This window comes from Primulina tabacum, chromosome 6 (genome assembly GCF_025594145.1).
Source record: "Primulina tabacum isolate GXHZ01 chromosome 6, ASM2559414v2, whole genome shotgun sequence".
NCBI classification, from domain to species: Eukaryota; Viridiplantae; Streptophyta; class Magnoliopsida; order Lamiales; family Gesneriaceae; genus Primulina; species Primulina tabacum.
Window position 1 is genome coordinate 41372141 of NC_134555.1, and position 15034 is coordinate 41387174.

General features: G+C 34.5%; 2 protein-coding genes across 3 annotated transcripts; one reads left to right on the forward strand and one right to left on the reverse strand.

The window, feature by feature from the left end:
- Positions 1-317: 317 nt before the first annotated feature.
- Positions 318-4033, forward strand: LOC142549611 (uncharacterized). 2 transcript variants are annotated; one of them, XM_075658660.1, is made up of 10 exons: positions 318-746; positions 1083-1129; positions 2038-2140; positions 2395-2481; positions 2809-2892; positions 3019-3072; positions 3337-3417; positions 3538-3583; positions 3669-3732; positions 3816-4033. In XM_075658660.1, exons 1-9 carry the CDS (start codon positions 417-419, stop codon positions 3722-3724), a joined length of 888 nt encoding a protein of 295 aa, XP_075514775.1. In that variant the 5' UTR covers positions 318-416; the 3' UTR covers positions 3725-3732; positions 3816-4033. The 2 variants fall into 2 exon arrangements, with proteins under 2 accessions (XP_075514775.1, XP_075514773.1); XM_075658658.1 differs by having other exon boundaries at positions 3669-4033.
- On the reverse strand, positions 4017-9162 carry LOC142549609 (uncharacterized). Its single transcript, XM_075658656.1, has 12 exons — positions 8739-9162; positions 7903-8000; positions 7721-7807; positions 7520-7649; positions 6677-7438; positions 6213-6355; positions 5935-6126; positions 5757-5847; positions 5503-5668; positions 5071-5178; positions 4877-4973; positions 4017-4288 (listed from the first exon to the last, which is right to left on the reverse strand). The coding sequence occupies exons 1-12, from the start codon at positions 8949-8951 to the stop codon at positions 4258-4260; spliced, it is 2118 nt and encodes a 705-aa protein (XP_075514771.1). The 5' UTR covers positions 8952-9162; the 3' UTR covers positions 4017-4257.
- Between the last annotated feature and the right edge of the window lie 5872 nt (positions 9163-15034).

Consider the following 15034-nt stretch of genomic DNA (forward strand, 5'->3'; position numbering starts at 1 on the left):
GTAATCCATCAAAATAATCTCCAATTATGATATCTCAATTTTGGCATAACAAGAGTGTTCAAAATGTACTCCAAAGACTTCTTTAATAGCGTATTTCAACTCAATCCAATTGATAGATTTTCTTAAACGCCTTTCGCTAGTAGATTACGCAGATTGAACCTTAAAAATGGCCACATCGTCAAATATGGGTGAGTTGAAGAGGACGAGACTAAGAACCTTGAATTATTATATAAGATGAACAATCGATCGTCTCATTATAAAATAAAATAAAATATTGATGAAGTTCAATGGAAATGATTACTTAATTATCTAGTTTTTTTTTTTAAAAAGGAGCGACTTTGGCAGTCAAAGAGTGGCCACAATTAAGTTTTCCTTCCCTCCAATCTCTGGATAACACCACCACTCGCTTCTCACGGATGCAAATGAAACCGACGGCCACGGCGGCGACTATGTCTAGTGGTGGCGGAGGAGGAGGAATGACACTCAGCGCTCTGCGTTTCGGGAATTCCGGACGCACCTATTTACGGCTGTGGCCTTTATCAAAGTCTATCGAACCCGACCTCTCCGGTGTAGTTTGCTTTACCGCCAGAAATCAAGGTTCAATTTTGTTAAAAAATCAAGCTGCAATGAAACTCAAACTTGTCCCCAGAGCTGCAGAATCGACTCAGCCTTCCTCTTCTGTGGCCAATGCTGCTGCAAACATCAAGAAAGACACTGTTCCGGATAATGAGTTTTCGCTTGCCAAGGTACCCGTTTATTTTTTCTGTAAAATGTTTCCCAATGTTTCGGCTGTTTCAAGTTTTTGCATTTGGATTTGTTTTGCCGAGCTTTTCAATCCACGTTATCAAAATATGAAAGCCTTTTGAGCCGTGGGCTGCTTTATGTTTTTCAAAATTTTCAGTTTTCAAAAGGAGATGCTGTATAGGATGTGTTAATTCAGTATTATTCTGGTTGTTTCAACTTTCAAGCTTCACTCAGTTAATTGCATACAGCATTAAAGATTAATATTTAGCTCTTGTAATCACATGTTAAGGATATCAAATAAGAGTTTATGCCTGCTTACTTTCTGTTGTTATGTACAGGTTTCTTTTGGTGTCATTGGGTTAGGTGTTGGCGTGACGCTTCTCTCGTGAGTATATTCTTTTCCTTTTGTGTGAAAGCTCGTGTCTTGTCCAGCCTAATTTCATCGACCACCGCATCCATATAATCTAAGTCTTTTTCTTGTTCTTCCCCCAGGCGCGTAGGCTAGACTACTTTTCACAATTAAAAGAGAACAGGAATGAGGGGTTCCAGGAAAGGAAAAGAAAGTAACAATTTTTCCTACTTAGAATTTACCCCACCAATATGAAAATTATTGTGGCGGAGTTGAAGGACTGAAATCATTTCTTTCCAACTTATATGTTGTTTGAAGCATGAGGGATAGGTAATAGGATGACTGGTCACATGCGGTCCTTCAGAAGAGATTAGCCAAAGAGTGCATCGAGTTCACTTACTTTATTTAGTCTTTTTTAATATATATGATTTTCTAGGACTGGTCAAATATTTCTGCCTTGGGGTTTATTTGTGCATCCTGCCTTGAGGCTGATGTTGAGGCACTCCCCAGACTAAGCCATTCAAAAAACAGTCAAATGTATTATGTGATCATTCCATATATTACTTGGACTTACACTTGAATGTGAGGTTGTGGACTCTAAAATCTTGACAAGTTCATGTATTTTGGAAAAAAAGTGATTTCTTTTTTATCTTCTCCAGTAATGAAGTGATACCATATAAAAACAACATTCTAAGTTTCTAACCATTCTTGCACTAGTCACATGAAAAATTTAACCTTTTTGTGTTTTGTGGTCTTTGCAAAATACCATACAAGTGCTCTATATTTTTGTTTGTGCATCAAAATTTTGAATATTTATTTATAAGAGTGTTCCTAAGATAGGTTGTTTTCGTAGACTTCTCTTCATATGTTTTGCTAACCATGATTTTCAAGTAGTAAATATGCCGTGAATAAAATTGATTATTTTGACAAGTGTTCTTACACAGCTATGGATTCGGGGCATACTTCAATGTCCTCCCAGGATCTGAATGGTCAGCGCTGATGCTGACCTACGGCTTTCCTCTCGCAGTAATTGGCATGGCTCTGAAGGTTAATATCTTCTTGGTTTTGATGTACACTCCACATTGTATTTCATTAGATCATTATAAATACTTGTCCATTTGCTGTAGATTATGCTTGTATACTTATTTTTGCATCATAATATTTGTTCGTAATTTTACCTATGCATGATGCACAAGGAAGACCTCTGCTCATTTTACTTGCTGAAGTTGAGAACGAAACACTTACCATGTACCTTATCCTTGCCTTACTTACGATGTTCGTATCTTTATATTATTTTCTAGTATGCAGAGCTTAAGCCAGTGCCCTGCTTGACCTACTCAGATGCTCAGAAGCTGAGAGAAAAATGTGCTACTGAAATTCTTAAGCAGGCAAGTTTCATCTTTATATCATATTCCTAGTAGAGTTTCCTCTTCGTAATTTGTTTTGGTTATTGCTTGTTACTATTCTCAACGTCCATACTCTAAGATACTACTAGATCCCCTCAACTTTGCAATACAGCACAAGACTTCCCCTGCTTTCTGTATTTAGGTAATCAGCTCGTATTTGAAGGGCTATTATTTTAATTGACATGTTTAGATATCATAATGAACTAACATATTCTCGGTTATAATTGCAACCTTTATATCATCATCCACGCACTTCTAGTTTTCCCTGCCTTGTTATGCCCAATAACACCATTTCCTCATATTTGTTAGGTTAGGAATGATGTTACAAGATACCGGTATGGGGACGAACAGCATCTGGAAGAAGCATTAAAGCGAATTTTCCAATATGGCCAGGTAGTTAAACCCCTTGGCTTTCTTCTGCATCCTTCCAAAAACACGGTCCAAATTCAAAAGATTTAAATCATTAACAAATTATTTTGAACTTCAAACAATTGACACGGGATCTCCATTGTCTGTTAGGGTGGAGGAATATCACGCAGGAGTGCTCCTATTCTACGAAGTATCCGGGAAGAAGTATGAGCCCAAAAATTGCTTTATGTTCCTAATGCTATGTGAATGTGACTATGTCAATAAGTTTAATTTCCCATATCAAACTTGTATTTGTGTTAGCTTTTTGACTGATAGACAGTCATCTACAATTATACTCATTTGCTTTTTGTCCTATGAACTTAATTTTATTGATAAGATGCACTTTGGATTACTACGTCGATGGTTTTTGTTTTGCAAATTTTGACAGGCTGTTCTTATTGAACTTGTGGTTTTATTTGTTTGTTTTAGGTTACTGAGGATGGTCTATACTGTTTGACATTGGTATTTGAGGCTAAAGCCCTGGGTCTCTCTGATTTTGAGCAAAGACAGGTAAGGATAACAGTAATCCTATGTAAACAAAATTAATATTATGATTCTCCATGATATTGCTACTCTTCTGAAATTCCAAATGTCCCCTAGCTAAGTTCTTCAAAATTTACTCATTTCCAGGCAAAGTTTACTACATTCTTCGGACCAGGAATCACAGCTGAAATTGGCAAGTACTGTCACCTTGATTACTAAAGTACATAATATATATGTCTCAAGTTTTCAGTAAAACAGCTTCGGGTTTGTGGATGCAGCCGAGGGACAGAACAATTTATACGAGGTCAAGCTAATTTCAAACACAACACCGTAAATATTTAGGCAAGTTTCACAAGTCCTCTATGGAAACCCGAATGTAATACTTTCTAAATGAATAACGTCCATTTTTATGGCAATATGTACAGCAAAATATATATTTATTACACAAATTGGCAAAGAAGAGGTGACAAGAACAAAGGCGTGAAGGAAGTTAGCTCTCGAGACTGGCAAACACCATAATTCTAACCAAGGAAAAAGTAGAATCTCAAAAGAATTTCTTACAAGATTTCGTAATTTTTTCATTACAGAATGACTACTCTTAATCAGCTGTCTCCATGAAATGGGTGGACGTAAAAACTTTAAATGTGTACTCTATTTGTTCGTTTTACAATGTAGACATCCAAACACATACAAGTTGTTCCAGAAAATTAGACATTACAGAACAGTCTGAATGTCGCAAATTAAAAGAAATAAATACCAGTTAATGTTCAAAATCACATTTAGTAATCTCCAGTTACAGCAGTGATTATTTCCAGGTTTAGGTAGCTGGAATGGGTTAATTCAGGAAAGAGTACAATCTGGGATCTTTTATCCCCTTGAGGCCCTTATCCTTCGTCCCCTGCAATCAAATTTATCCGAGAACCTGAAACTAGCTTGCCATCAAATTAAAGATAGAGATGGCAGAATTGAAAGGCAATGGCTTCATGCTCACGGATTGAAAGACACAAACCGTTACTATGGTTTTTAGTTGTGAACATAATAATTAAAGATTTTACTCATTACCAATTCAAGTTTAAAAAAATTCAATTCTTAAAAATAAACAGTTTTTTGCAACTTAGTTTTTCAAATAAGCTTTAGCAGTATTTATTTGATTTCTCCAGACGGTAAGTTTCATGGACACATCAAACATGGGCACTAGAAACAAATCTCATATACTGATGTTTAATAGTGAATACCTTCTTTTATATTCTAATGCAATGCACAAAACATGCATACATCTTCCCACATGCATACAACGGTTGCATTTTTCATCGACAACTTTTGGTGGATTATGACCCCTTTTCCCAGTCCCTTTACACTAGTTTTGTGATCTGAGGAAACTAATTGAATTAACCTCCCATAAAATATTTTTGCTGAAAAGCCAAAGTGTTTAGGACAACTATAACCAAAGACATAAATTCAATCTCTTATGGGATAAGATTGCTACCTTAAAGAGAGTATGTGCTTTTCAATGACTTCTTTTCCTTCGGCATCAATAACAAACCATTTCTCGTCGAAGTTAAGAGATTCTCCATTTCCAATATCTACCAATCAAAGATGAAAGTTGTGACTTTTAATATATATATTTTTACCTATACACCATACATAGCAAAGGAATGCAAATATGTCTCACTGACTTACTTTGATGCAGCACATCAGATTTTCCTATGCAATTCAATTTCCAGTATGCATGACCACCACGACCCTTGTAGATAGGCTCTATTCTTACAACATCAGATTTCTTATTAGCTGCAAAAAATGTATAGAATGATGCCAGAACATCAGAAATTGATGCAACGTTAGCGATCAAAGCATGAAGTTACTTGAACACAAAAACCAGCCAAAAAACACCAGTGCTTTGATCTTCAATTACAAAATAGTGTAAACTTTTAATATAAACTTTTCATAACTTAAAGATTGTAAGACAGGAGACACTAACTTTCATGTAGAGAAGACAGTAGGAGATGATTAAAAAAAAACAAAAAAGCTTTCAGCATCCCACTTTATGAAGGCTTATATGAAGTTGGCTTTTGGTTGATATTTATGTACTTGGATGAATCCTTCGTGACTTACTGTTCATCAGGCCTGTTGGCTTGAGCACCTTGGCATGAGCTTGTGCTGCCTCCGCTTTAATGCGATAGACAATGGCTTCATGTTCAGAGATTGAAAGACAGGAACTGTTATTGATGATAATTGCCTTGGCAATATCATCTTGCATTTTCTGCTTCAAACTCTTCTCCTGTGTGAAGTAAACAAGTTTCATGTAAAACAAATTTCTGAGAAACTTAAATTCCTAAAAAATAATCTATCTTAATGATTTTTATTACCTTGTTTTTTGCTTCAGTAACTAGTTGTCTAGCTTCCTTGACCTTTTCAGCATGTCTTCTGTTTTGGTCGTCTATCCAATTCCGTACCTTTCTGTACAAGATGAAAACATTATGAATCTATGTGAACTTGAAAATTGAAGCACAGATAATAAAACATAAAAATGGAAAAGGTACTCACTGAGTTCCAAGAACTTCATCACACAGAAAGTTTAAGAGCTTAAGCCTTTTTGAAGTAGCTAGTGTCTCGTAATCAGATGCATTATCTAAAGAATCCAATCCATGCACTTTGTGTCCACCTCTAGATTCAGACAAGCATTTCTTAAGTGCATGGAACCATGAGTTTTTCCCATTTGATGGGCTTAGAGTTTCACTGAAAAAATTGGAAAAACAAGTTATCAATTTATCCAGCGAAAGAGAGTTAATATACTTGCCAATTTACTGGATAATAAGTCATACTATTCCCCTCTATCAGTCTGTATATCAGATATCAGCTGAATACAGAACTGGACAGTTGCAGAAAATTTCCTGCAGCGTCCAGTTCGCCCATGTAATAAGTCTCGAAGAATAGATTCTGGTTGCCCTTTTTTCACCTCAAGGATCTGTTGATCAAAATGACGGATGAGGAAAGTTAGCAAAACCAAAATGGCCGAGGTATAACTCACAGGTTACAGCTCGTACATATTAATTTTGAGGTGATGATCAACAGGTATGAACTACAGGTTTATTAAATGATTGCATGTAAGTAATTAACAGTATAAAATTACAAAATGTAGGTTATAACTGAAGGGGATGATATTAGGATTAAGAAATATACATGATTAGGAGCATATTTAAAGCTAAGAATAAATGAAAAGCGCAGAGTGCCAACTATATCAAAGAAGATTTCTGTTATCGGATTAATTATGATTGCTGTCACTTGCCTTTGCGAAAACAGCACAGAATTCTAAGAACTGCAAAGCTTCTCCAACATATTCCGCACATACATCGATTCCAGCAACACTTAGCAAGTCACTTCCCATGGGCAATGGGATTTCAATATGAAAATCTTCATTTTGAGGCTTCAAAACATCTTTGTTATTTGCGGCCTTGCTTTCCTTTTCTTTTTTTCTTTTACCATTTCCACCGCCATCTTTGGTAACAATGATTGTCCCATTCACAATTTCTTTTAGATCATCTATAGCATTGCATGATTCCCTTTTCTTGGATTTATTATTAATAATAATGGCATCCAACTTTCTAGGACTCGTCCTCCTGGCTAAATTGAATTCATTCTTGTTGCTATATTCCTTCTCTGCTAATCCATCCCTAGCTGTTTTCAGTTTCTTCACATCATTATGAACACCATTCTCCTCCAAGTTTACGTTATCATCAGTTCTATCATGCATCCCATCTGATCTATTCCTCTTTGTTTTCTTTGTTTTTTTCTCACAGACAGATGAACCATTTTCTCTTGTTAAAATATCAATATTCCCCTTGTGATTATGTGTCTCTTCAGGCTGCTCCTGCATTGTTTTTCCCTTATTAGAGCCAATTCTCTTCAGAGAGGCATCATTGTCTTTGTTGCCATATTTCACCACTTTAACTTCCTTGGACTTCATTCCAATAGGATTTGGTAGATTTGCATCCACTTTTCCATCAAAAGAATTTTCCTTTCCCCGTTTTCTAGGAGACACAGCAGCTTCCTGTTAATTTCAGAAGCAGAGCATGAGACAAATTACATAGTCCGCAAACACAACATTGTACATTTTATTTAAGGAGGCAACCTTAGACGGTGAAGCAACCATGTTGGTGAATTGCCCCACCCCTTTAAGAAGCATCTCAGAAACAGAAGAAAATCCAGTTGCCTTTGCTGTAGTGACAAGTATACCAGTGGGTTGATGACCTCTTTTCTTCCTAAATGATACTCAATTTTATCAGGAAAATACAGGAAGAACAAGCATCCAGAAATATGTCAAAAGACTCACATGCAAATACTGCAGTTGCAAATCCCTCTGCATCTGGGACAACTCCACTCCCCTAAAGCAGATACTTCTTCTGCCTTTTCTCCATACCTAACTTAGAAATAATAAATATGTGGTACAAAATTAATCCACCAACATCCAAACAAATAGCATTAGAACAGCTTATGATAAAAGCAGGTCAAAACCTGTTCAAGAGGCATTTATGACAAAACATAATGGGGCACGGTTTGTTGCTCCTCTGAATTGTGCACGCTGCTACAAAGTCTCTAGTTTTTTGACGACACTACAGAACATCAAGTATAAAACAGACAAATTCTTGTCAAAAAGGAGAGAAAGAAGAGAACCCATTTAAAATACTGCGTCCTCAGCAGTAGAATCACCAATGTGGTGGTAATAATGGAGACTCTGTTGTGCAGGCTTTAAATTAAAGCAATTAAAACAAGAACGTAACATATTTTTACTTTTAATATGCACAAGAAGTTAGCCTGTGACAGAGAATACATAATTCCACATGTTTTAACATGTCATGCTGACTTATGCTATGTATGTATGAAATCCTGGCATCCAGTCCAGACCAATTTCAAGTTTCATAAGATGAATTTCTATTGATTATTTCAAGCTCATAATTCGACACCTCATCTAATGTCAGTGCTAAAGCTTAGAGATCATAGAAGGATGAAGGAACAAATCAACACTTCAATATTACTTCATAATTCACACAAGTAATTCAAGTGGCAACACTAAAGAGCAATAGTTTTCGAGTGATTCACTATATAAAAACAGTGACTTGAGCATCCTATTTCTTTTATTTCTCTTTGGGCATTTTAAAAGTTTATTTGCCTCAAAGATCAAAATCATCGCTTCTTCCGCCGCTACTCTTAAAAGTTTGATAACCACGGGTTACAAGAAATGAAAAGCCAACTCTGATGACTTCACTTCAAATCAACATACACGTAAATTAACAAACGTAACTGAATGTCCATATCATAATAATGGGATTTTGTGGAATGAATCGGGACACCTGATGACAAGTTTTCCCGTTGACGGAATCGTAAATCCGGCCACCCATAAGCCGTACTCCGGGAGACTTGTTCCTCTTCGAAGGTGAAGAAATAACAACATTTTCCACAGACCCAGATGATTTCTGGGACTTGATTTCCTTCTTCTGAGGACTCTTAATCTTTTCCTTCCCAGATACACTCTTCTTGGAAGCAGAACCTGAAACAACCGCCATTGTCGCCGGAAGTTTTCGAACACTTGGAATTTCCCGTAGAACCTATAATAGGTTTCTTGAGAATTTTATACTCAAAATCGAGAGGAAGATTTAAGCTACAAATAAAATTTTATTTTTTCGAAAACAAGCTACGAAAAATTTGGAGGGACTTTGATTTGTTCCGGGTGACAGTGGCGCTAATCGAATTTTTTGACATGGGTCTATCTTATTCTTCTCCCGCCGTTGGAGAGCTGAAATGGAGGAATTGGGCTTATAATATGGGCTGGGCCGTGAGTCCATTTTATAAAATTCTGATAAATTGTATTTATATAGTTTATTTGATTATTTAAAACTTCGATTTTCTTTGCTCTGAAGATTGCGTCCTAGTTGTGAGCGTAACGTCAGGTAACACCATGTTGGTATTACATCAATGTTACTGTATTGGTATTATGTCGATGTTATGTCGATAAAAAAAACAATATTATATTTTAAAAAAACAAAGACGACTGATTTAGATTGAAAAAAATGTCACTTTTATGATATCGATCGGGCATTTTATCTTATTTTTCTAACTAAATGATGTCTACTCCTCGAGGAAAAATAAAAAGTTAGCTGTAATCTTGAAAAAACAGTCGAGGGGGTGGGAGGGAGTATTGGGTAAGTCAATGTATTTTCAATTTTGATTCTTGTTGGTTACTTTCTGGCAAGAAGACATGAAACGTGGGTTCCTTTACAAAAATATTTGGTTGAACTTGAAATCGTGACATAGTATCAAGTTGGGTATCGAGTCATCATTAGGTATATTTGCCACTCTATATCATGACGTGCTTATACAAATCTTTCCTTATTTTAAAATTTTCGTTGGCATAAACCTCTCAGAAATTTGGCATATTTTGGGTCATTGTCGGATGTCTGACACTTTGCCAGTAATATGATTTTTTATTAATTATATGTCTCGACATAGTATAACGAGAATTTTCTCGTACTATATATCAATGTCATATCAAAATTTTCGATATAAAAAATTATATTTATTTTGTACCGAAACATGTAGTATATCGATATTTTTGTACAATATCGATATTATACTGTTCATTTGCTGAAAAAAAAAAACATTATAATATAGTAACATAAACTTTAGACAAAATTGTGTTATATTTTAAAATTTGTTAATTTGAGTTTGGACGTTAATTTTCTTAGATTTTATTTATAATTTCAATACGCAAAGTAATATATTTTAAAATTTTATAAATATTGATTCGGTGCAAAAATAACGAAATTTTCAAAATTCCATACATATATCATATGTATAATTTAAAATATTTTTAAATATTATAACTTCTATATACAGCAAACGTCAGTATTTTTTCCAACCTCTATGTATATCTGAGCACAATTACGTGAGTTCTTTTACTATCATGAAACGAACTTGCGATAATTGAATAGTAGTCAAGATTATGAAAGAAGTATTGAAAATATGAAAAATATTTGTGTTGAAAATTATAATGTTGAATGTTGAAAATTAGGTAAAATTAGGTGTTGAATATTGAAAATGAGTGTGTGATGATGTATGTAATGATGAAATTATTTTTGGATTGTTTTCCAAAGAAATCCTATAAATAGGTCTCCATTTGTAAAGATTTGATACAATTGAGTAGAGAAAAAAATATTATAAAGTGTGCAGTTTGGTAAATTTTGAGAGTTTGAGATTTTTACTTTTTACCATAAATTTTTACTTTTCACAACACGTTATCAGCACGAAGCTCTAAAAGTCCTTCATACTTTTCCAAGCTCCAAACAGAAGAAAAAGGTAACAAAAGTAATAATATTTATTTTACTGTTATTTATTTATTGTGTATATATTTAATATATAATATAATGTTATTATTAGAAATAATAAAAATAAATTTTTCAAAAACTTGTTATAAATCCTGGGAGGATGTTAAGACGACATCCCACACTCCCGGTAAGGGATACGACAAGTATAAAAGCCTATAAGATTTTTAAACAAAATAACTTATGACACATCATTATAATAATGTGATATGATATACATAATTATTTAAACATGACTAATATTATATACACCATATTATTACCATAAAATTATACAAATACATACATTTATTTTTTTGTACACCAACGGTAATAAACGGTAACAAAACGGCTAGTTTTTGCCCTATAAATATGATCTCACAAACTCTTTCAATCACTCCAACTTTCTCATATTCTCTAAAAATTATTCTTCATCAAATTTTTCGTAGAAAAAAGAAGATGGCTTTCTCAAGGTTATTTTTAATTATTTTGGTTATCATACTCACGAGTCTTTTATTTATCGGAGAATATCCTCCTCGTGTGTTTTCTTTATTTTTACAAATGCTTGTACTTGTTGTTTATCGATTACTTTGTATTGCAATATTCATTAACTAATAAAATGCATCGTAATTTTTTTAGTACCACCATGTCAAATTTGACAAAGCTCGAATTTGTTGCGCTCGACATCACGGGAAAAAATTATATGCCATGGACTCTCGATGTAGAAATGCATCTTGAGTCATTGGGTCTAAGCGATACCATTAAAGAAAATGGTATATCTTCATCACAAGAAAAAACAAAAGCTATAATATTTTTGCGTCGACATCTCGATGAAGGTTTAAAATGTGAATATCTCATCGAAAAAGATCACATGACTTTGTGGAAATGATTGAAAGAGATTTGAACATATAAGGGAAGTTATACTTCCGACCGCCCGTGATGAATGGAATATGTTAAGATTCCAAGATTTTAAGAAAGTCAGTGATTATAATTCAGCGATGTATCGAATAATCTCGCAGCTAAAATTTTGTGGACAATAGGTTACAGAATCGGAAATGCTTGAAAAAACATTTTTCACGTTTCACGCATCAAATATAACTTTACAGCAACAATATAGAGTGCATGGATTTGCGAGATATTCTGAACTCATCGCCTGTCTTCTTGTGGCGGAAAAGAACAACGAGCTGCTAATGAGAAATCATCAGTCCCGACCCACTGGATCAACAACATTTCCAGAAGTAAATGCTGTAAGTAAAAATGAATTTAAACCTGGAAACCAAAATCAAATTCAAAGACAAGGTTTTGGTCGAGGTCGAGGTCGAGGTCGTGGACGTGGACGTGGACGTGGAATTGGTCGTGGTCGTGGTCGAGGCCGTGGTTTTGAAAACAATAGAGATAGTTATTTTTATAACTCATCTCAAAAGAGCGTCACGAACCACCCACAGAAAAGACATCATGAGAACATGAGTGTTAATGAAAATCACTCGAAAAGATTTGAAAGTTCTTGTTTCAGATGCGGCACTCCAGGACATTGGTCTCGTATTTGTCGAGCCCCTGAGCACCTTTGCAAGCTCTGTAAAGAATCGATAAAGGGGAAAGAAAAAGAGACCAACTTCACTGAACGCAGTGACCGTTTGAGTGATTCAACTCATTTTGATGCTGCTGATTTTATGAATGATTTCTCTGGAAATGATCAATATGTTGGTGGGATAGAAATGAACAATATTGATGCTACATATTTTCTCAATGATTTCTCTGAAAATGAACAATATAATGGTAGAATATAAATGTATAATAATTTTTTTTCATGTATTCATATAATAATGTTTTATTGTACAATTATGATATGTGTTATATTTACATATGTATTGTCAGTAATTTTATTGCATATTTTTTTTGAAGTTCAAATATGAAAAATGCTATGAGCAAAGCTGAAGTTTGCATACCCGATAGTGGTACAACGCACACTATCCTCCGAGATAAAAGATATTTCTTGGAACTAAAACCAACAAAAACAACGGTGAATACAATATCAGGTTCTGTAGACTTGATTAAAGGATGTGGTAAAGCACAATTTTTGTTACCTAATGGTACAAAATTTTTGATCAATGATGCTTTATATTCACCACAATCGAAAAGAAATTTGTTGAGTTTTAATGATATATATTCACATGGTTATGATACTCAAACAATGAATGAAGGGAATGAGAAGTATATGTGTCTTATCATATATAAATCAGGAAAGAAATATGTGATTGAAAAACTACCAATGCTCCCTACTGGATTGCATTATACACATATAAGTCCGATTGAATCAAACATGGTAGTTGATAATTCTTCAATATTAACCAATTGGCATGATCGATTGGGACATCCTGGTTCAACAATGATGCGAAGAATTATAGAAAATACACATGGTCATCCGCTGAAAGACCAGAATATCTTTCAGAATAATAAGTTTCAATGTAAAGCATGTTCTCTTGGAAAACTTATTATAAGACCATCACCAGCCAAAATCCAAACTGAATCACCAATGTTCCTTGAACGTATTCAAGGTGATATTTGTGGACCAATCCATCCACCATGTGGATAATTCAGATACTTTATGGTATTGATTGATGCCTCCAGCAGATGATCACATGTATGTTTATTGTCAACTCGAAATGTTGCATTTGCAAGATTACTTGCTCAAATAATAAAATTGAGGAATCAATTTCCCGATTATACAATCAAGAAAATTAGACTTGATAATGCTGGTGAATTTACTTTCCAAACTTTCAATGATTATTGTATGTCTATGAAAATCATTGTTGAACATCATGTTGCTCATGTACATACACAGAATGGATTGGCTGAATCATTGATTAACGTCTGTAAATGATTGTCAGACCAATGATTATGAAAACAAAGCTCCCTATTTCTATATGGGGACATGCAATTTTACATGCTGCTTCATTAATTCGCATCAGACCAAGTGCATATCATAAATACTCCCCATTGCAGCTTGCATTTGGTAAAGAACCAGACATTTTTCATCTGAGAATTTTTGGATGTATGGTGTATGTGCCTATTGCACCACCGCAACGAAAGAAAATGGGACCTCAAAGAAAGGTTGGAATTTATATTAGTTATGATAGTCCATCAATCATTCGATATCTTGAACCTCAGACAGGCGACGTGTTCACAACACGTTTTGCTGATTGTCATTTTAATGAGGAAATCTTCCCAATGTTAGGGGGAGAACAGAAACATATCGAAAAAGAAATTACATGGTATGTATCATCATTGTTACATCTGGATCCAAGAACAAAACAATGTGAAAAAAATGTACAGCAAATTGTGCACTTGCAAAGAATAGCAAATCAAATACCAGATGCATTTGCAGACACAAAAGGGGTAACTAAATCATATATACATGCTGCAAATGCCCCTACTCGAATTGAAATTCCGAATAAACAAATTGAAGATACTCAAGATGTCATTAAACGCCTGAAGCGTGGAAGGCCAGTCGGTTCCAAGGATAAAAATCCTCGAAAAAGAAAATTCATAGAGAAACACGATGATCACAAAATAAATAATGATGTTCCTGAAGAAACACATGATGATCACAAAATAGAGAATGGTGTTCCTGAAGAAACACATGACGATGAAAATGTTTTGTCAGAACCACAAACTGACGAGAATCATGAAATCTCTATCAATTATATTAATACTGGAAAAATATGGAACCCAAAAGATATAGAAGAAATTGATGATATATTTTCTTATAATGTGGCAATCGACATCATAAATAATAATGAAGATCATGAACCAAAATCTTTTGGTGAATGTAAAAATCGGAAGGATTGGATAAAATGGAAAGAAGCCATCCAGGTTGAATTGGATTCGCTAAATAAACGTAATGTTTTTGGACCTATAGTCCTTACACCTGAAGGTGTAAAACCTGTTGGATACAAATGGGTTTTTATTCGAAAGCGAAATGAGAAAAATGAAATAGTAAGATATAAAGCTCGACTTGTTGCGCAAAGTTTTTCTCAAAGGCCTGGAATTGATTATGAAGAAACGTATTCTCCCGTGATGGATGCAATTACGTTTCGGTATTTGATTAGCTTGGCGGTATCTGAAAATTTAGAAATGCGTTTTATGGATGTTGTTACAGCTTACTTATATGGATCACTTGATAGTAATATATATATGAAAATCCATGAAGGATTTAAGATGCCTGAAGCACAAAGTTCAAAACCCAGAGAATGTTATTCTGTGAAATTACAAAGATCATTATATGGGTT